A 23,203-nucleotide genomic window follows, 5' to 3' on the forward strand; every position below is an offset into this window, starting at 1 on the left:
ACTTCCCTAATGTTATCAAGAATACATGGAGATTTTCTGTTCACTGTATAGCAGTAGGGTATCAATTAATTTGATGGACTGTATATTATTATATCAAATTTTTATATACATTCTTCAAGAAGTTCCAAATTTCACAACACTAAGATTGTAAATTTCAAGACCATAAACATGTGTTCTTGTCTGTTTCCAGCTTGATTACTGTTATGTATATATACCTGTTAGGTAGGGTGCTTTGGTATAGACATATATATTAGAAAGGAGCTCTTTCTTGATAACTTTCGGCTTTGTGTCAGATCCACTTACAAAAAAAGTATTAAATTAAACAGTTGTTTGGACAAGAGACAAAACTTAAAAGTTATGAATGTCTTAGGTCTGAAAGACAGTCTGTAAACTGAGAAGTCTGCATACCTGTTTTTGTATCATGAATTAAACAATATGGCGCATCTAAGTTAGCTGGTATAGTTAAATCCAGAGGTACCAATATTGTTATGTAGGAAATGTTTCAGATCATGTTTAACAATTTTCATGCAATGGCTTATGAATAGCTAAACATAGCTTGGTAAATTTTTGTGGATGAAAGAGCTATCTTATTCAATGCACTATTCGGATTGTTTGGCATTTAGTAATTTTGCAACTTCAGGATTTGATTTACGACCAGTCATGATCTTGCCTTGAAATACAGCGCACTTTAATGCTGACCTTCTCCAGGACATGCAACAATTTGTGCTGGACCTAATTTCCCAGATTTCAACATTCCATTCCATCATTCTGCTATATTTACTTGTATTACACATATTACATATATAATCACATCACTTTTATAGACAAATAAATCATTGTCACAAATTTTTGTGGCATGCATTGGCATAAAACATGATTAATTTTAAGTGTGTAAAATGTATTCCAGTAGGTGATAGTTTTGCTCTTGTCAAAACTTTTTTTTTTGCTGTCTCTTGGTCCAGACATGTAAACCTGACAGTTTTCAAGGTTGATGAAACTTTATATTACTCCAGATTTTACAAGTACATACATAAAGAAGACCAGATCTGGTTTTCCGTGTTTTGACTGTATACACATATAGGTCTATTGGTACTATCTCACTAGGTTCATTTGAAAGCTGTAGACAGGCACAATATACCTGAGAGTGGTACCCATGTTTCGTCTTTGTATGAAAATGGATTATGATACAATCAGCATAATAGGGTAAATTGAAGCAGACACACATGTCTATACACCCAATACTTGGCTTTCCTCCACCGAATGAGCAGGCCACAGATTATTATGTAAGGACCTGATGACACCATTGGCAAACTTCCAATGTCAAGGTTTTTGTTAATGTCAAGGTCAATGATGATGATGATGATGATGATGATGATGATGATTGACAATGACATTCATGTGTAAGAATCTAATTCTAATTATATTGATAAATTTGTGAATACCTTACTAAATTCAAGTAACAATTTATTATTGGTTGTATGTGTAGTCAGATATCTTATTTGTCCAAAAATTGCTTATTCCCATTGGAAATGATCAATTTTATCAGTTTTGTAAACTGGATTTTTTCCGATAGCGTAGGAATTAGTTCAAATTAAACAATTTAAAAGACTTACTTAAATAATTTTCTCTCTTTCTCAAGTATCATTTAAGTTCCGTTTAAAATATAGCTATACAATACTTTTCTGCAGTGAATAGATGATAAGGACCAACATGACATGACTTGATAGATAATTTAAGTTAAAGACACATACAAATGGGTGATATGATCCGTACTTATGCTTTTATAAAAAGCATCATCAGTGAGTGAAATAGCATTGTTAGTGAATAATGATCTGCACATTCCTATTACATACTGTCTAATCACACCAATACCCATACATGATTATAGATTTGTAATTTCAAGGTAAATGCTGACACTTATAGATACATGAATGCTGTAGGATAGTCATACCATTCAAAAGCAAGTACAATGGCAGTGGTTTAACCATTAGTTTGTTTTACTCATCATGGGGTCTTCATGTTTGATGTTTAAAGTACACCATGTTTAATACGTCAAAGAAATTGAATAGTGATATTGATGTTTCTTTGTATAGCATATATATATATATATATATATATATATACAGTGTGAATTTAGCATGGAAAAATGATTCAATTTGCATGTGAATCATCAATATTTAGAAATTTCAGTTTTTTTATTTTGGATTTTCCTTTGTATTACATTTGTAATAGGATTTATAAGATCCCCATGACCATTGAATGGATATACAATAACTCACCTGTTGCTTTTACCCCTAGATTTGTTGGGAAAATGTTTAGGCATCATGTCACTCAACTATTTACATACTGGCAAATGTTCCGAGGGATTAGCGAGTCTGTCTAACAAAAAAAAAAAACAGAAATATACCTTTAAATTCAACACTCAGACAGGCTGTTGGTTGCCTCAGCTATCTTAAAAGATGGATAGTTTGGAGTTTTGCCCAAACACCAAGATTGAGCCAACTCATATTTATCTCTCCTGAAAGTGGAAATACTAGCTTGAAATTTTAAAAGTTTGCTTTAAGTTGAATATTGAACAATAGTATTATGAATGATTATTTCATAGCGTTACAATAAAAACCAATTGACAGTAATTGATAGCTCACAGGTTAACCATTTTGTTTTGATTTTGTTTTCGAGAGGAAAATGTGGTACTGGTGGACGGTTGTATAGGTTTAATACTTGAACAAGTACTGAGATTTCAGTATTCAATTAACAATTTTATTTCAATTCCAATAGAGAAAAAGATCTACCTAATATTGATAGATGGATTAGGTTTTACACAAATCCTTGTTTACTTGCGGCTGTTTGGGTATTATAGCACATCAGTATTACAAGACCAGATCTGTGGCTGTCACATGATGTGTGTACAGAAAATGTCTTCTGGACCATTGATCCATTCTTGTGTCATTTTGTGTATTAATTGAAATTTCTCTCCATTATTATGCGATCAGGTCAGTGTTAGCAGATATAGTGATTAAGTCCTTGGCTACAGAAATTGGCAGACAGTTTCCAAGACACATGGCATTTACAACTCTATGTGTGAACATCTTTTAAAGCCTGATTAGAATACAGCTGTTCATGGGGTAAATAATTCACTTCATCACATAGGAAATACCGTAAAACAAGCCTTGTTCAGATATACACATGAGTTATGTTCACATATCGGATAAGTTCTGCTTATAGACACGGGACCTATCTGATAGATAGTTTCTGTTTCAGATAAGAGAATTATCTCCCCTTAACGGCAATATTATTCCATCAGACAAACAATAATAGAATGATAAAGCAGCATTAGTAATGGCTGCTGGTGGATGCAGGCTTTGTGTGTTTGGGTACAAATCAATACTCCACTTGTCTGTACCGCTGTATAGGAATTGTTGACTTGATGTGTAATAATCTTTAATCCCAACACAGACCAAAAATGCATGTATATGTATTGGTACCAAATCTCTGATATATGGGTCAATACCTTTGTTTGTTGAAAATATTTGCCAGAAATCCTGTCTATTGTGAGTGGAACAAAGTGATTGTTATCATGCCATTAAACAATGATGTTATACGGTAGTGTATTAGTGCAGAGGAATAAACACAGTAGATAAGAGTTTTTTAAAAACTCAGTAGGATGTTTTGTTTGATATCCATTGTATGAATCGTATTGTGATATCTATTTTGAAATGAAATAAAGTCCAACTTCTATGAATCACACTTGGATGATTCAAATTTCACAATGTGTCAAATATTTTGTCCAGTCCCAAATTGTAAACCTTTATAAAACTTGTAACTAACCCTCTTATGAGTCGAAGTGTTATAAATTGAACCTTTCGATGTATCAAAGTTTTTCCTGGACCGTTAGCTATGATAACTAAGTAATTGGCACCTCATGATTTTAACAAAAAAAAGATAATCTGTACAAGTATTTTTCTCCCAGGTTATAACTTCACACATTTCCACAAAAGTGCAAGTGGACCAGTGGATTATGGTAGTGCACTGTTTGATGTGAGGTTAATTAATGACAAGACACTGATTTAGATTGAACTGCGTTACATAAGCTGTGAAATTAAATCAACAATGATAATTTGATGTCGTTTTATGTTCACCGCTGCCATTTCAGTAATATTGTATGTAATGAAGTTTATTTACCGGTAATTGGGGACATCAGCAAACACTTGTAATATTACAAGATATGTGATGTCAGTGATTCATTTCTAAACAGAATACATTATAATGATACTACTTTGCTTTCTTTTAAATTATGAATACAGATAAAGTATGTGTATCACTTTTTATGTAGTAATTTACATAGTAAAATAAGATATATGAAGGTTTATCAAAGTTAATGTAAACATAAGTATGCATGGTCCATTTCTGGGCAATTTTTGTTATGAGTCATGTTTTTGTTTCATATAATTATCAATAAAAATAGCTCTTTGTATTTAAACTTTGTTTTGATATTTGCATTGTTATGTTATCATAAGTGGTAACAAACCTCAGTATTATCTACCCTGAACGATTCAAAGTCTCAAGGTATGGAAGTTTTTTGCCAGTCCCTTGAACTTTGAAACACTAAAATTTTGACTGTAAGTTCTTTGGTCACCAGAAATAAAGTCTCATGGTGACCTATTCTAATCACCTTCATCCTTTTGTCCAGTCTCTTGTGTCCATAAACTTTGAACATTTTTACTTCTACTCAAAAACCTCTCAATCAATTTCAATGAAATTTTACAGAAGCCTTTCCTGTTCAAAGACTGATGGGGTCAAAAGAGGTCAAATTGACCCAAATTTCAAAACCCTCAACACTCAGATGTGGTAGAAGTAAATGCTCTTCATGAATGGAAGCATGTTAAGGTGGCCTACCAAATTTGTAATTTTTATGGCCCTCCAGGGTCTAACATTCTCCCTCCCCCCTGCTCTTCATGAATGGAAGATCTTAAGGTGCTCTAACTACGAAAATGATTCCCACATTTCTTTCTGGGGAGGAATATTTCTTTTAGACTTCACTGTAATTTTCATAGAAAAATTGCATTTTTGAGGATATCATTGGTTATTTCCCACTGGAAATATTATTAGAATAGGATGACAGTTGTGATAGTATGTATGTATCGACTCTGGCTTACTATATTCTGTGTCACAATTTCAGTTTCATGACACTTGATAACTAACCTTTAACCTTTATATTCAGTATTGCTTATCTCAGGTGACCTCTTATTGAGCATATTGTTTATTTTCTGTAAGAACTAACTGGACAGATTTATTATTGGTATAGGATGAGATTGTTGATGGTATGTATATATTGACACTGGGTCAGACCCTAAAGGGCTTATAACATATCACTTTTAATCACTATCATCAACGTCACAGTTTCTTTTTCATGACACTTGAAAGCTACCTACCTTTATATTCAATATTGCTTACCTCATCAGGTGACCAACAAGGCCACTCGTTTGTTTAACTTTATATGATTTGTTTCAAGGTAGGCCTGTCCTTTTTGAAGCCATGAGAATGTTCTTACCTTGATAGCATACTTTCCACACGTACATTTGAATATACTGTATAATGTGAAACATAACTGGTACAAAGATCTGTTGTTGGGTGTTGAGATTTATACATGTGCAGTAGTTCACACTTTCACGATCATGCTGGTCATTTATGATTGTGGAAATTTTACAATAATGCGCGATTTGACAACTACATTGTCTCAAAATGAAAATAGATGTTGTGTCAGGAATGTGGGCTGATATTTTCAAGTCTACATCATTTTTGGAAAGGTTTTATCAGATGTTTTAAAATGCTTTTGCTGTACATTCAAAATAAAATTAGTTTTGACAGTCTTTTTTTTCAATTTTTATTATTTTAACAGCTATGATATATTCAGTTCACAGCAATCTCTATTAACGCAGAGATCTATAAGCTTTCAGAATATTTTGTCATTTAGCTAATGTTGAGCAGTAATATGGATTCCAATCATACAGGATATTTGAAGTCATTAACATTTCACAGCCTGTCTTGAAATGATGTTAGTCTGAAGCTGAGTTTTAGTGAGTTATTGAAACTTTTTTACTGCATATTGTGTGAAGCCATGAAGACAGTAATCTATAGGATGTATTGATCGGCCTCCCTGTTATACATGGTAATGGGTACCGCTGCTTCACAGAACTTCAGAACCATAATACAAACACTAATAAACTTATCAACTCACAAATGCCGCTGTAGGTGATTATAAAAAGACATGAATCAAGCTTACTCTAGATCTTCATTAAGTAGTTGCTATTATCAGTGTGACATTGATATTAGCCCCTGCTTAATGGAGATACCAAGATAAACATTAATAAGGAAAGAAAGCTGTTGAGCTCACAAGAAAATAGTTTGAAAAGGGAAATTTTTTATATTTTTCAAGTACATTGTGTAAAAGAATATACAAGACAAGAAGTGGTTCAGACTTTCTAGTATTTGAAAGGCATGAAATATACATGAACAGTAAATCTTAAATGTGGAGTAAACCAATCTTTTGGTTTTGAAAGGTTTTCGAGAAAGCTTATATGTAAAGAAGTGTAATATTGCAATTAGGAAGTGCTATATACAGCTTCAAGAAGCACTTGTTGTGTTTGTGATTTGTGTAAGATTTAGCTCCCATTTTCTAGATTGTACATAACTGTTCAGTAATGAACATCCATTGTAGTGATTCAGACATACAACTTAAAAATTTGTCTCCATGATCAGCTGATAAATTAAATTTTCATATAGTTTTCTTTAAAAGATTCTGAAATACATATAGAGCTCTTTGAACAGATATGCACCAAAGTGTTACTAATTTATCCTATATCCTTAAAACCTACTAATGACTTTTGCTCATCTTGAATAATAAAACATCTGATTTTGTCCCACTGTCTTTCACACATGTGTGGGTTTGATTATGTAGTAATATCCCATGTACCTTTGATACTAAGTGTAAGTAACATACTGGCTGGTTAATCTGCTTCTAATGCTGAACAGACAGTTGTGCATTATTGATGTCTAGTGAAATCGTAGCTGTACAATTATTCCAGAGAAAATAAGCAGATTAAGATCTAGACATGATGTGCATATTAACTTATTATAAGCGATCATTTCACTACTATCTGTTTACAATGATTAATGTTGATCAGGTATTGGCTGTTATACCTAGATACATGGTACATGTGTTAAATGTCTTGTACAGCACCTCAAGGATAGTCACCATGTGATACACCTGACACATCAAGAACAAAATCACACAACTTTTCACTGTTGTCATCAACTGGGTACTTCAGGGCAGACATTAGTATGAGTACTATGATAGCTCAAGTGGTAGAGCATCAAATTTTATGATTCAACCTCAGGTTGTAATTAGAGGTAGACAGACTTGATTCCTTCTCAGGGCAGTTTGTGTTAATTGTGAGTTGATTGTGAGATCATGTCTGTTTTATATGGCCTTGGTTAAATTCTAGAGCAAGACACTTTACCACAATGGCTGTGATTACTACAGCATGCTGTGGGCCTCCAGTATATTGTTTGGAAGGTAGCCACCAGCTTCTAATGGTAGAGTCTGCCTTAAAATGATCTGTGTTTTAAAAAGGAGCAATAAGCCAAATAAATGGACATTGATTTGATGAAATGTCATGCTTGCCTACTATACTGCAGAATAATAGGATGCATAATTCTTAGTTTTTGTCTTGCCAGTGATGAAAAGTTTATTAAGCTTATTTTGGTTTTACTTTTCCCCCTGTGGTCACAAACATTTTATTTCTCTTTAAAGTTAAATGTTAAGATCAGCTGCTCATTAAATTGAAATCTAACTTTAAATATGTGATGCCTGGTGTGTGTTGTAATTGAAACTTACTCAAATTTCATCAGCCTGCACACCTTCCGGTATCCACACTCTACTTTTTTGTTTAATCAAACTTAGTATATAGCTAGATCACATTGTGAATACCTCAACAAATTTATCATTTACAGAATATCTACCAGATTTAATGGTCCAGCAGTTCTGAAAATTCGGGATGTTGAAAGCTTGATTTGAAAGTTTTGCATTTTGGTTAGTTTCACATCAAGTACAAATTCTATTCCAATGAAAATTGGAATATTGATCAATTAAAGTATGCCCATCTAAACCCATGTAATAGACTACATGAATTTTTAATATTTTATGTTTTTATTAGTTGAAAAATGACCACATAAAGTATAAGTATTCATGACTTCTTTTGAGTTCATTATATATGTTGGTAAAAAGTACTGACCGACATTTCAGATAGGGTGTGCTGTCTCTTTTAGGGAACAGTAATATTCTTTTGGTGTAGTTAGTATTTGTTTTTGAAAGCATCAGATGCAATATTTAATTACAGCTTATCTTTGGTATTTACCTGATACAAACTTACATGGTAATTTGGGTATAAAGAAATATAAAACTGCAGTTATCTTAAAAATAACCATGCTGACTATGTTGAACAGGCGTGATATATGAGTACTGTAGTTGTAATAATTACCAAGGGCAAATTGTAGATATCTAGTTTCTTCAAATTGATCCTGAAGTCAACAAGCTAATGTTTAGAGATGATTGAGTGAAGTGTTTAAAAAATCATAGCAGAACAAATGAAATAAATCCACCCAAAACATTTGGCATGATTTGTACATTGTTTGGCTATAAACTAAGATTGGCAATGAAATTAATTGTATACATGTGTATAGCATTATACTTGGAACTTTAGTACGAAGCACATTTCTTGGCAGTTATTCACAAATTATTTTAACTACTTCTTCAAATAGCTAGCTTACATATTAGATTTAGATATATATATATCATGGTGTCATAATTAATCACATGAAGAATGTGTTGATCTTTGAATTCATCTTTATCATTTTGTCTTTAATTCAGCAAATTGTCATACTTTCTAGACCATGTTTAATTGGGAAAAAGATTTTTTTCTGAATACATATTCTCATATCAACTTCAAACTTTACAATCCAGATTTCATTTACAAGCATTTCTTCATACAGTTATAAACATAGAATGGCTCATGATTTAGACTTTTTCTGATCAGCTGTTTATCATCAAAACATGTTCAGTTTATTTCATAGGGAAGCAGTTTCTAAAACAACGCCAGCTATTCCCAGTTGTAGAATGGGTCCTAAACAGATGTAGAATACTTGAAGCTTTATGAGATATATGTTATAGGTATGAAAAAATCTGTTAGATATCAGGTAAATTCCATAGACATGTGTTTCAGTGCTTATAAATCCCTAATAATAGATTTATTAGAACCTGTTTATCATCAAAGTTTTATTTCAATAGAGGAAACCCTGACCAAGTACTTAGAAGCATCATTCTTGTGTTCTAGTTAGTCATTGTGTGATTGCACTATCAAATCAACCTGATTAATTTGACTCATGGAAAAAAGTCCTGAGGGGACTTAGTGTTTGAATTTACAAGTGTAATATTTTGCAAGCATTACCATACATTGCTTGTTGTTTGCTCTTTAAAAAACGAGGGAGTGGGGTAGCGGGGAGGTGGGGGAGGAATTGATGAAGATGTACAGTTATGGCATGCATAGCTGTTGCAATAGTTATCAAATGGAAACTTGAGTCATGTATTGGATGCTGGTCTGATGCCATCAATAATGGTCTTTCACTATAGCAATGTTTCTGTAACACATGTGTACAATGCATATATACTGAGCTTTCACTGGTTTTATTGCTAATGTTATAAAAACACTTGCCTCTGTCCTTCAGGTTTATATATGAATTATGCATGGTTGAACAATGTTTTCTGAAGTTCCAGTATGTTAGAATTCAAAGAGGAGAGCTTGCTTACATTGATAGCCTTCTATATTGGATATCTAGATCACAGTCACTCCTCAAGAATAAAACCTATACAGCATTAAATGTGTGTTTTGGTCATGTCAGTTTTGTGATTTTAATTACCTTGCCTTTCGTCTTCTGCCAGGAATTGATCAATAAAATGTAACATGTCGAATTTAATTCACTGTTCCTGAGATTAGATTTCAAATACCAAAGCTTACATTACACTGTAAACAATTACTTAAAGACATACAAATGAGTTTTTTAGATTCACTTTCTTTCATTATACTTTAAATGTTGTCCTTTAAGACTCTGGTACCTCTATCAGGTTTTATATATTTATATTTATTGATATAGATGTTTAACAAATATATTGTTATTAGGCAATCTAATTTATCATGTATGTGGTAATGGCATCAGCAGCATTATGAGAAATAACAAAATTATGTAAAATGTAAACATCTTCAAAGGGCAACTTGAAATTTTTTTTTAAATTTTAAATGGGAATTGTAACAGTTAAATGGCTATTTGTTTTCTGATTATAACAAGTGTCCATTATACTCATAAGAGGGTTTCTTGAACTTTTCCAAAAATTGAGTTGAAAATGAATTATATGAATTATACAACAAAAACTTACATATAATATGAACCTTTTATATTGTTAAAGTGAATTATGTAGAAGATGGATCTTGTTTATGTCACTTCAAGTGTATTGTGATTTATTCAGAGTAGGTTGAATCGGATTCTTGTAAAGACAGACTCTTGTGATACATATATAACAAGTTCTTTATTTTAAACCTTCTGTCATTGATTAGTTCTCCGTCACAATTTCTTTTTACATTTTCCTTTCTTCTAAACATGGATTCTAAATAAAACGGTTAGGATTATAAATATTTCAGAATTTTTGGTGCGTTGTTTGTTTTTGAATTGTACCCAACAAATATTTGAAATGGTTTCAAGGATTGTCATTCCCAAGGTATAGGTAAGGATGAAATATATTGGAAGAAGATTGTTAAGTGTTACCGTGACATTGGAGGATGCTGACAAATGGTTTATGTTGTGTAGGTGTATATGTGATGTAGTGAAGTCCCAAGATTATCAGTGATGTAATTCAGTGTCTAAAATATCTTATTAAAGGATTGGAAATTTCAGCTGGGAGACAACTCTCTCAGCCCTAGCGTCACAAGTGTCCTTGTTAGTACATGCACTCTTAATGGTTACTGTACTTTACATTATTGATTGACAGCGAAACGACCAAATATCAAGTTACTCGTTTCCAAATTCAGAAAAAATTAAGTGATCCAACTTTTCATTCTCTTTAGCTTTAAATCTGGAGATATTTCTATAGAGATTCGACAAGGTCTCTGGTGGCATACATAAAAACATATAGCTGATGTGTTCTTATCTATGGTAGTGTTGTAGGATTTCGATATAGTAAAGTTTTTTCTGGTAATTAAAGCTTGGGAATTTTAGACAGCTGAATACTACTTAACTTTGTTAAGTATAGACACCAGACACAGCATTATTATTTATACGTTTTCTTACATCAGGTATGATTAAGTTTTGTGCTTGTCAACCAACGTGTTGGATGGAATAGGAAATAATTTTAAAAAGTGAATAAATAAATAAAAAAGATGATTGCACAGTGTTTTATTTTTCATTGATTTTGGTGTAACACCAGTTGTCTATAAAACATGGTTGGCCACCACATCACTTTCCCAGGAGAGTTTGGCAGATGATTGGGCTTTAAATAATTTGGCAGCTTCCTATGTTAATATCTGCACACACTGATTGAACCTAAGACCCCTGCTATTTCAAAATGGGACCCCCTGATTCATGGCTTTAGGACTGGCCAACTTTTGTTTTTGGGGAAGACTGTATGTCATTGATATATGTTGGTAATTTCTATTGTTTGCACAAGGTAATGACCTGAAGTCTGAATGATTTAAAGGCTTGCAAAGGAAACATGCATAACAGGTGCAGATACAACACATGTTAGGCATTACAATACAGCTGGGTCAATAGCGTTCACACCTAATGCTCTTATACATGTACATAACACTAAAAGGTACTGGTTTAATGTGTGCTTGTTTGATGGATATTGATCAAACTTGTAGGATGAAATTGCAATCCAGGAGTATGTCTTTTAAACACCCAAAAGGATGCTACAAGTTGATGACTCATGTATGACAAATTCTGACTTTCACATTTAGCCAATCATTTGTTTTCTGTAGCAGCATTTGATTAAAAAAATGATAGCATTGAAACTGATAAAACATGTGTACTGATTAAGGTTACATTCTACCCCATCATGTCATTGTATCAATTGTCCAAGAAATAGTGTTTTCTGGACAGGCTTATACAATATGGCATTATGTCTAGTTGTTGTGCATCTAGAGACATTAATATTAATGCCATATTTCTTCAACCAACAGGGTTTACAATCAAAAGAGTTAGGGCTGAAATGTTTTTAACAGTTATTTAGCTACTGCTGGATCATCTCAAGGTCCCTAATTATGGTATAAAATATTATTAAAAATAAAGTTAGCCTTGAAATTATCCATACCCAAATAACCTGTGAAAATTTGTGATTATAGTTAAAAATGAAACGTAGAGTCATTTCTTGAAAATGTTTTGTGTTTGTGTTTTGCAGGTCGCACTAGAGAATGGTTCAGTATAGCAGATGCCCACGCGAAGCTCTCCCACAAACCCATTCAACTCCACTACCTGAGAGAACTACTAGAGAAACCCCTGGATATGGTCACATGACCACTAGCAAGCCAGTAGAATTCTAGTATTTGTGCTGCTATATACCATAATTTAAATTTATATTTAGTTGTAGGGTATATCCCACACTCAACCTGTGATTCATGTATCACCCCAAGGAGTGTCATCCAGAGGAGATCTGGGATGGCTGAAGAAATGAGTTATCTTCCCTTTGTGGTGTTGCTATGGTGATTTTGACTTCATTGATATTGGAGTTTTCCCCGAGTCAGGCATTAGATACCTACATTTTCATATGTTGGTCTCGTAGAAAATCCAATGGGACCACTTATTTGTCTTTATGATTTGATTTGTGCATTGGAATAATTTGAATACTTCATTATTTGTTGATGATTTTCATCAAGGTAAATTATTGCAGTATTAGTGGTAAGAGGCTCAGCCATATGAAGAAGTTTCGTCTCTGCTGTGTTGATAATTTGTCTTTCATTATACAATGTTTTGTTGGTACTGTATTTCATATAATGAATTGACAAAAAATGAAAGAGCATTAACTACATTATGTTAAGTCTAAAACTAGAAAATGCCAAAATTCTTGTTTCTCTCCTGATTACAGAAAACATGGATAGTTGGGTCACAAAGTACTGTAAATGTATTTAATTTACCACCGATAAATTTTAGCTTCAACTTTTCGACAAATTAGCACTGTTGTGCATATATGAAAATTTGAAAGCATAAGAAGTTTTAAAAATATGAATCTATCATATGGTTAGATATCATACTGTTATAGCTGTTAAGGACTCATTTTTCAACATTTATACAGAATAATTTTCTGTAACAAGCACGTGTAATTTTATTTTACTGTAATGATGACAGACAGTGGTAAGAGTGCTGTAAAATCAATGCTTTCTCATCTCAATGTGTTTCTGAAACCCTGTTATTTGACTTTCGAAGGTTTTGTATCTTGCTAAAGTAACATCCTCTTGGGTGCTATTAATGAAAATTTTACAGGTAATAAGTTGTAGAGTTATCTTTTATAGAATTCGTTATTTTGAAAACAGCTTTAATTTTATGCTCGTTATTTTTTCATGTTTTAGTGAAAATTGTATGTTATTGTACAGAGACAAATTTAAATTGTAGTTAAGAGCTGATATAGAGCTGACAAATACAAAGTTGTAAGATTATTAATCCATTTGAATTTTAAACTGGGATATTGGTCAGATTTTTCAACAGCGATATTTTTTGTTTTGTTAAATGCCTGTTTAACATAGTCAGGTTTGTGAGCTGATATAGAGCTGACAATTACATTACATAGTTGTAACATTATTACTCTGTTTGATTTTTACACTGGTATATAGGTCAGAATTTTAACAGCAGTACTATTTGGTTCGTTACATGTCTGTTTAACATAGTCAGGTTTGTGTAATGGAGTAGAAAGGTTTATTCATGCAGGTACCGTAAGTAATTTTTACATACACATATACAAAAGATATCATTACCTGAAAAATAAGTGCATTTTCAACTCTTTGTATTGAATCTCTGTGTGATATGTAGAGGATCCTACTATTCACCTAGCGTAATTTGTGAACATCTGAAGACTCTCTAGTATACTGGTAAATGAACCATAAGTGAGATTTTATAATCGTTTTTGATAATCTGGTCTTTTATTTTTACATTCCTGGATTTCATTCAGTGTGTAACAATATAGTTTCTCTAATATTCAAACTGTAAAAATGAAAAAAAGCTAAAATAGAATTATGATACTTTGCACACCCCAAAGTAACCATAAATACATTTATATACATTTGTGTGATATCCTATATGTACAGGAAATTCAGACCTGTTAGGATGAAAGAGTTGAAGATGGCTGGTCATTTGGTGATTGTAGCATTCCTTGTTCTAAGGATATTTCTGTATATACCAGTATATATAGATGTAAAATTAGCCAGACTTAAAAACATGTCAAGTTTTAAAAAGGTGTTTCGGGAAAAAAGTAAAGATAAAAGAGCCATATAATTTCCTTTTTACTTGTACATGTTACATTTATTATTTAGATTTAAATGAGGAAGAAAACCCAGACTTATTGCAATAAGAAACAATGTAGTCTATGTTGTATTAGAAAAGCATTATAAAACTTTACATTCTTTCTGAGACATGGTAGAATGAGTTTTATAAAAAAAAAATGGGTATTATTCAATGTTGATACTCTTTTGAAATATTTCATTTTTTAATATAAAGATCTAGTTTAAGTTGTCTTGATCATTTGATGAATTATTAAGTTAAACTGATTGTTGTTCTGAACCTAATTGGTCATGAGAAATAAGTATATTTATTATATGTATTGAATTTATACGTCTATGTATATAATGTAAATTTTAAATACAGGTAGATTTCCAAATGCTCTTTCCACAAAGTAATTGATGATACTTGTCACTTGGACTATTTTTTGAGATTTTTGAAAATAAATGTATTTATTTATCCTATCCTGATCACTTATCTATGTTCATGCACATGAACTGTGTCTGACAGAGTAGTATTTAAAACTCATCAACTTTTGACACTGATGTATATTCTATTATTAAAATGGTTGTAATTCAGAAGACTCAAACTACTTGGTTTACCAATTTATAAATATTATTATCACCTACATTCAAGTATCATGTGTTATAATGCTAGTTTTTAGAAATGTTATAAAAATTCAAACCAAGTAATGTGAGGCGCTGACTTGATGAGGTTGTACAGGAGTAAGTTAGGAAGTTTGTGTTTTTTTACAAACTGAGATGCTGTAAATCAGATAGAATGTTTTGTTTTTGTGTTAATTATTATTTTGTAGAAAAAATCTGAGTCTGTTTTTGTTAAACAAATATGCATTCTCTTAAATTTTATGTGTACATGTTGTAATATGGTCCCAATTAGGACTAGTGATAAAAGTGTTTGTAATAGCTTTATAATGATGTTCATACCCGAAAATCTCTAGAAGAAATGAATACACTTTTTTTATATTCAGGTTAATCACAAATTTTCTTTTATCCCATAACTACTGAAGGTTTTCAGTCTCGCGGTACAGGATAACATGAGACCATCAAATCTATTTTGATGTCACTCTAGAGTTACCATTACATTCAATAGGAGATATAAAACCACAGTTTTGATATGAAGAAATTTTTCGTGATTGTATCGGTTATGGGATGAATCCGATATCTAAATCATGCAGATTGATTACAATTTTTATCCTTTTATACGTCTGTTCTCAAGTACGATCTACCAGTTGTTATCATACTTGATGATGGACCAATAGAGGATTGAAATTCCTGTCAACCTGACTTGTTGGAAATCCCTTATGTAAGATATATATATATATTATTTTGATAGTTTAAATGACTGTTATATGTTTTGTTTTGATTTATTGCATCATTACCAAAAATAGTGATTTTGTACTTTACAACATTCCTTAATAAATCCCAGAGCTTTATGCCATAGTTTTTTATTTAACCACTTGTCATTCTTGCAAAAAGGGAGATAACTTATGTCCAGATTTAACTTGTCAACCCTAAGACCACTGAACAACTGTTAATTTTGTATTTTCCATAATCTTATTTTAGTGTGTTCAGCTCAGCTTTTGGTTCTTTTAATAATTGCTTTTCATTTCCAGAATGCTTAAGTTTGATTTCAGTTCATGATGCAAGTAAGTGTCATTCTGTATGCATATGACATAACATACATTACTTAAATTACTGTTACAGTCAGTCAAGACTGCCGTGCATTTCAGAAGTACAGTAGCTAATTATTCTATATTTGATAAAAATATATCTTATGTCCATATATGGCATAAGTAGATAACTTGGTGTCCTGAGACTCCATGATAATGACAGTAGTAAGGAAATCAGATAGAAGCATTTAGAGATCTAGTCAGGGAGTTTTTATACCAATATGATATGTATAATATACACTGTTATTTTACAGGAAAATTTACTGCGATATATTAGGTGTGAAAATACATGTAATTATATGATATTGCACTGAGACATCTATACTGGTCATTACACTTAAATTCATCTAATTATGTCAATAGTATGATGTGAAAGTCATTCAGTACACATAATGAATAATGTCGGAGTTAACCAGTTAAAGTACTGATTAAAGATATCAATAAATCAAACCCAGGTCACACAAGATATGTATGTTTTATGTATTTGTATTTAAAACAAGATTTTTTTTTTGTAAACTACTGCACTGTTACTAATTGTCTTCACCTGTGAAGTTTTTTGAATTTTGAAAGAAGTTAGTTTTTAATTTGTACTGAAAATTGATTTTTGTGTCAGCTATCTGACCATTATGCTTTATTTGTCCCTCCCACATACCCGTAAATGAAGGGGTCATGTACACACTGGAGTCTGTGTATAGTATCTGACTTTCTGGACAAATTAACACATGTGGCATTCATTGATACAGTCTACTTATTTGTTTAACAACCTGATGACTTGAGAGATAAAATGATATAATGATATTCCCCTTTAATGATTTATTTTGATAGTCCATATTTTTATGAAACTTTGTGGACATGATCACAAAAGTTGTGTCCTTGCTTTATAGATATACCTGATATATATATAGTCACTGTCCATGATGTCCTGAGGTTACTAAGGAGAAAGCTGAATATCCTATGTGCTTATTGTTAAACACAGTGATGAGTAGTAATTGAATTACTTTGATGTGGGAGAGAATATTAAGCTCTGACTTAAGTAACAGTTCTAGATCCCAGGCTGTCATACCTGTCAGGTGTTGTGCTTTTACAGTGATTCTTCCAAATTACATCATGTTTTCCCACCGGGTCCGTCAGATTTTTGCTTATCCAGTTAGTCCCTATCTGAGTAAATTACGTTTTTTAAAGCAAGTCTCTGTCACATTTAATAATGTTTAAGAGTTTATCTTAACCAGACGCTTTTTCCAAAAATTTCATACTTGATGGATGAACTGAACTACTGTAATAGATCTATTGCCAAATATTATTTTCATGTAAAAGTATAAATATTAAAGTTACAATCAAATATTTATTGGTACATGTACATTTATATGTACATGTATACACATTTATATGGTGTACACTGACTTAGCAATATTGTAAAAACAAATTCAAAACTTTTTTTATCATTTGTCACAAGATAAAATGACAGTGTATTAGTGATACATGTATATGATATCTTTATATGACACTAAGGTATTGGGGGAGGGGTAATAAGCTTCATGTCGTTGTCATCACTTAAAATATTGTGTGAACCCTAACCTTAGACAATTAACGAATGTATTGTATTTTTGTATGAAATCAAATTCTCTTTCTATACAATGTTTAAAGTGTGAGGATTAAGAAAAGAATAAATTCCAAGAAAATTTCATTGTGAAGTCTAATGTGAAATTTTCATCAAAACATCTATCAATGTGTTATCTTGTCTTTGTAGAAACATAAGTAATTTGTGACATATGCTTTTGTCGTCAGAGGATATGTAATGACTTTTTCATGTAATTTTACATCTTGCTCACGGCAACCAAATGTTCTGAATTTAATCTAGACAAAAAGTATGTATAGACAAGAAGGTGTTAATGACACTCCTGACCATGACGTACTAGATGTGGAGTGTTAACGACACTCCTGATAATGACATGTATAGATGAGGGGTGTAAAGGAAACTCCTGACCATGACATGTATAGATAAGGAGTTTTAAGGACACTCCTGACCATGACATGTATAGATGTGGAGTATTAACGACACTCCTGACCATGACATGTATAGATGTGGAGTGTTAACGACACTCCTGACCATGACATGTATAGATAAGGAGTTTTAAGGACACTCCTGACCATGACATGTATAGATGTGGAGTGTTAACGACACTCCTGACCATGACATGTATAGATGTGGAGTGTTAACGACACTCCTGATAATGACATGTATAGATGAGGGGTGTAAAGGAAACTCCTGACCATGACATGTATAGATAAGGAGTTTTAAGGACACTCCTGACCATGACATGTATAGATGTGGAGTTTTAACGACACTCCTGACCATGACATGTATAGATGTGGAGTGTTAACGACACTCCTGACCATGACATGTATAGATGTGGAGTGTTAACGACACTCCTGACCATGACATGTATAGATGTGGAGTGTTAACAGACTCCTGATCATGACATGTATAGATGAATAGTGTTAATGACACTCCTGACCATGACATGTATAGATGTGGAGTTTTAAGGACACTCCTGACCATGACATGTCTAGATAAGGAGTTTTAAGGACACTTTTGGCCATGACATGTCTAGATAAGGAGTTTTAAGGACACTCCTGACCATGACATGTCTAGATAAGGAGTTTTAAGGACACTCCTTATCATGACATTTTAGATTAGGAGTTTTAAGGACACTCCTGACCATGACATGTCTAGATGAGGAGTGTTAAAGACACTCCTGACCATGAAATGTACAGATGTGGAGTGTTGATGACACTCCTGACCCAGACATGTATAGATGAGGAGTTTTAAGGACACTCATGACCATGACCTTCTAGATGTGGAGTGTTAACGACACTCCTGACCATGCTATGTCTACCATTAACAAGTGATTGAGATTCTTTGTCAAGTGAATGATTTACGATCCTTAGCAGAATTCTGTTGAGCAAACGCCTTTCCATCGTAGTTAACATTTGCTGACTTATCTTTTTATGGTCAACATTTTCCACCTTGAACATAAAGTAGTAAAACTAGGCCTTGCGATTTCAGACTTGAATGTTATACTACTATATGTCCCAGAATTCAATGTCTAGTAAAGCTAAACTTCTTAACAAAGCTAAAGATACATCCTTACAATTATGGCATTCCATCCATGAATAGGATGGCAGCTCTAGCATACCACGAAAGAATGGATTATTTTAGTTTTGTGTAAATGCCAAAGAATGGGATTACTCAATTTGGGTTGTACAAGAACGAGATCATTCCGTTTGGAGTATACACCAACGAACGAGATCATTCAGTTTGGAGTATATGGAGTATATATTTGGGTTGTACCGCCAGAGAACGGGATTTTACAGTATGTGAATTCTCAATATGACATGAAACACTCATGGTCACTGCATGCCCTTCACTTAATTGAAGGTATACTATATCCCGAGTGCCAATATCTTAAATGGCTTTCGATACTTTGCGAATGAATAGAATCTCCAATTTCCATTTCTGGGACAGTCGTGGCAAACTCTTCCAGTGTGGACTTCCGGTATCAGAATGAACCGTACGCCAGAAACGACACGGCAGAATCCAGTGGCTTTCTTCTCATTTTATCGACCCATCTCTTGTAACACTATCAGGTACTCTCGACACCTCCCGGACCGGACCTCGGTAGTGTTCCCATACATATCTAACCATCTTGCATGAGATTCATGATAACAAACTCTAAAACACATTTCAGCGAGTCATCGATCGATTCGTGTTACAAAGTGTATTACAGAAATTGGCAGCATACTGTATGAAGCGGGAATGTTATTAATGATGATATTAAGACCAGTGTTAAGATTATATATAAATCTTCGTTTTCTTCCATGTATCATATTCAAATCTGGAGATGTCATAGTATAAGAAATAGCCCGTGGTAGCGTGGCTTGTTTCTCTTCACCACATTATATAGGCCTTTTCGGCTGTATCAGCACATAACCTGGGCAAATCGAAGAGACCAAGACAGTCATCTTCGATTTCATGCGTTCCGAAATAATTCATAATGTTATATTTTTAGACATGACCGATTACTTCGAAAACTCGAAAACAAACCCTCAATATATTTACTAAAGGGGTAGTAATGTATTTCTTTTTTCTTTGTTTACCCCTATTTCCGTTTTCGGTTCTGCCTTTGGTGGTTACGGCGTGACATTGGTACAGCTTTCAAGTCCCTGGGTCAAACGGCAATCATTTTCGACTAGATCAATACAATTTTATATAAAAGATAGCGTAAGCGATTTCTACAGGTCCGAAAATAACCTGTATGGGTGGCAACAACAGCAAAGTCCCAGGCACCACGTGCGCAATACATATTAGCAAGTGCAGGTACCTGTGTGCACCTTTTATAGATACAACAGGTTGTGTGCCATAGTTCAACAGGAAAAGTGTGTTTAACTTGTAATGATTCTGAAGACATTAATCCAGCTGATTGTGACTTACATCGGTATATATACATAAAACCCAGGTGTTGCCATCGCTAATGAGCATCTGCCTTCTATTCCCGTACTTCCAGCTTCCTGGTAATAATATGGGCGGGGGTGCCCCGGAACTACTAACAGGTAGTTAGACATTCGGTACCGGGGAAGAACACATCTGTTCGATGGCGTATTGGTACAATAAAGTCTGTTAGTATATGCATCATCTAACACTACTAAAGTTACAAACAATAAACTTGTTTAATTAGTGAAATTTACTAAAACATTACATCAGACATCTGATACATGTAATACAGATTTGATATCAGGCATCCAGAATAAAGGCTCGTTTGTCTAGCAGCAAATACGGTTCGACACATACACATCTATGTCATTTCAAAATCGATTTCGTTAACTTTTTTTTTTATCATGTTGGACAATCTGATAACAAGTCATCTCGTTAACTAGACGACATGGTTACGTCGAACAACTTTCAAATGGTCATCTCGTCCACTTTGACTTTGGAAAAAATGTCGAAACAACTTTCAAATGGTCATCTCGTCCAATTTGACATTAGAAAATGTCGATTTCCATTTTACTCTTTCTCACATAGACCATCACTTTTGAGTTGACACAGACCGAACGGTAGGTGATTGAATTAACAGTCACGTGAGAGGTGTCCTGCGAGAGTCATGGCAGTTAAGTAAATCATTGTGATGAACCGAGTCAATGATGCGTTCACTGTACATGTATCTCGGTCTGTCAATGGAATTACAATCCCCTTCCCTGTTCGGTAGACAAACATGCTTATCTACCAATGTTATATGATTCAAATATTGAATAACGTTAGTTTCACATGACTGGTAGACATCAAACCGGTGTTAATAACGTCACATCTATTTCCCCTGTGTTTTGACGTGATTATATTTTGGGAAATAGAGGTCTATTACTCTATAAGGGACCGCAAACTATTTGTCGGTGACTGGTTTTAGTTTTTTTTATTATTATTATTTATTTATTGTTTTACGTCCTATCAGCAACTATGGTCAATTGAAGACGGATTTTTTCTGTGTTTTGTCAAATATGACTACAACAATACAATGTCTCTGTATTAAAGAAGAGGATGTAAACACGGGCTTGAATATATATAACAAAACATCGTGATTATCAATCATCTGTACTGACGTCATGATCTTGATATTAAACTTCCTTACAGGATGTGTATGTCGATGACAATGTAACAGATTACACAAACAATGAAGTAGTATATAACATGTAGTACGTGTGTACAGTATGTGTCCCAAAATACTGTCAGTGACAGGCAAAGGTTGTCGAACACTGTTCGTATCGTTCACCGTCTTTTTGGCAAATTTTCCTGTAAAAATTGTTCACCGCGATACTGTTTAATATTTTAATACTGTTATATATATAACATATTCTGTAAGTCTGTGATATTAAAATTGTGTCCGTGGATGTGAACGTAGAATCTTTTCGGTATAATATCTATTCGGCGTTGCAAGGAAGATTACCGGTGGAACGGTTCTGACTATGTATATATTTTCTGTCGTTGTGGAATAAAAAGTCTGAAGAGATATGATTGTATTTATTCAAAGTTTGGGTCCTTACTACCGGTATTCATGTTCATGTGCCCGATTCTTTACAATATCTTAAGAGCTTGTGACAGTCTTGAAGCGATGAACAAGATTTCATCAAAACCTGTTGAATATTTCATTCGTCGTGGAGGTTTGTTCGAAAAGTGATTAAGGAGAGCTAACACAACGCAATCTGAGAAGACTTCGGAATATATCGGTGACGAATATGGCCCAGAAGTTGTTAAGTTGTTATCAGTAAAATAGATTAAATGGTTATTTAGGGACCACACGATCACGTCTGGCCCTCTGTCAATGTGACCAGGTGTCGTTAGTGATAGTCGTTTTTATAGTCATGTACAATTCAATTATACGTACGTACGCCTATCACAATATTGAATTAACTTGATATCCAGCAAAACGTCATAAGCCATATCTGTATATAAGTCCGGTTAATTAAATTTTATTGCATATTTTTTATATTTTATCTATCAATACTTTGATATAGTTATTTAGTGCAAATTTGAGTCTAAATGAGTAAAGTGCCCGTGGCACTGTGTATGGTTGTGTAAAGCCTACTAATACCGCTGCAGGTAAAACACACACGAGGCGATAATTATCGGCGGAGTCCTATATTGGTGTTAATTATGTAAACATCTATCTATGACAACGATTAAAGGAAGTCCATTATGATTGGGTTTTAATTATAATTACAATACAAAACAGAGTATTTCTCTGTTGTAGATGTTATAAAACACGCCGATTCAGTTGTAAGTCATTCTGGATTTACCTAAAGAACTTACATCACGTAAGTCATTCAGTAACCCAGGCACATATTTGTCACCAGCGTCAACTCAAGACAGAC

General features: G+C 33.2%; 1 protein-coding gene across 1 annotated transcript in view; it reads left to right on the plus strand.

Annotated features, from left to right (window-relative positions):
* LOC132552448 (diphosphoinositol polyphosphate phosphohydrolase 2-like) overlaps window positions 1–18,004 on the plus strand; it is a 37,924-nt gene extending 19,920 nt beyond the window's left edge. Inside the window, exon 4 of the mRNA XM_060216615.1 lies at window positions 12,506–18,004. Within this exon, the coding sequence (XP_060072598.1) occupies window positions 12,506–12,621 (116 nt within the window). The 3' untranslated portion in view covers window positions 12,622–18,004. The remainder of the gene's footprint in view (window positions 1–12,505) is intronic.
* The last annotated feature ends 5,199 nt before the right edge of the window (window positions 18,005–23,203 follow it).

Source organism: Ylistrum balloti, unplaced genomic scaffold (assembly GCF_031769215.1).
Source record: "Ylistrum balloti isolate Yb309-2 unplaced genomic scaffold, AGI_CSIRO_Ybal_v1 Utg370248, whole genome shotgun sequence".
In the NCBI taxonomy this organism is placed as follows: domain Eukaryota; kingdom Metazoa; phylum Mollusca; class Bivalvia; order Pectinida; family Pectinidae; genus Ylistrum; species Ylistrum balloti.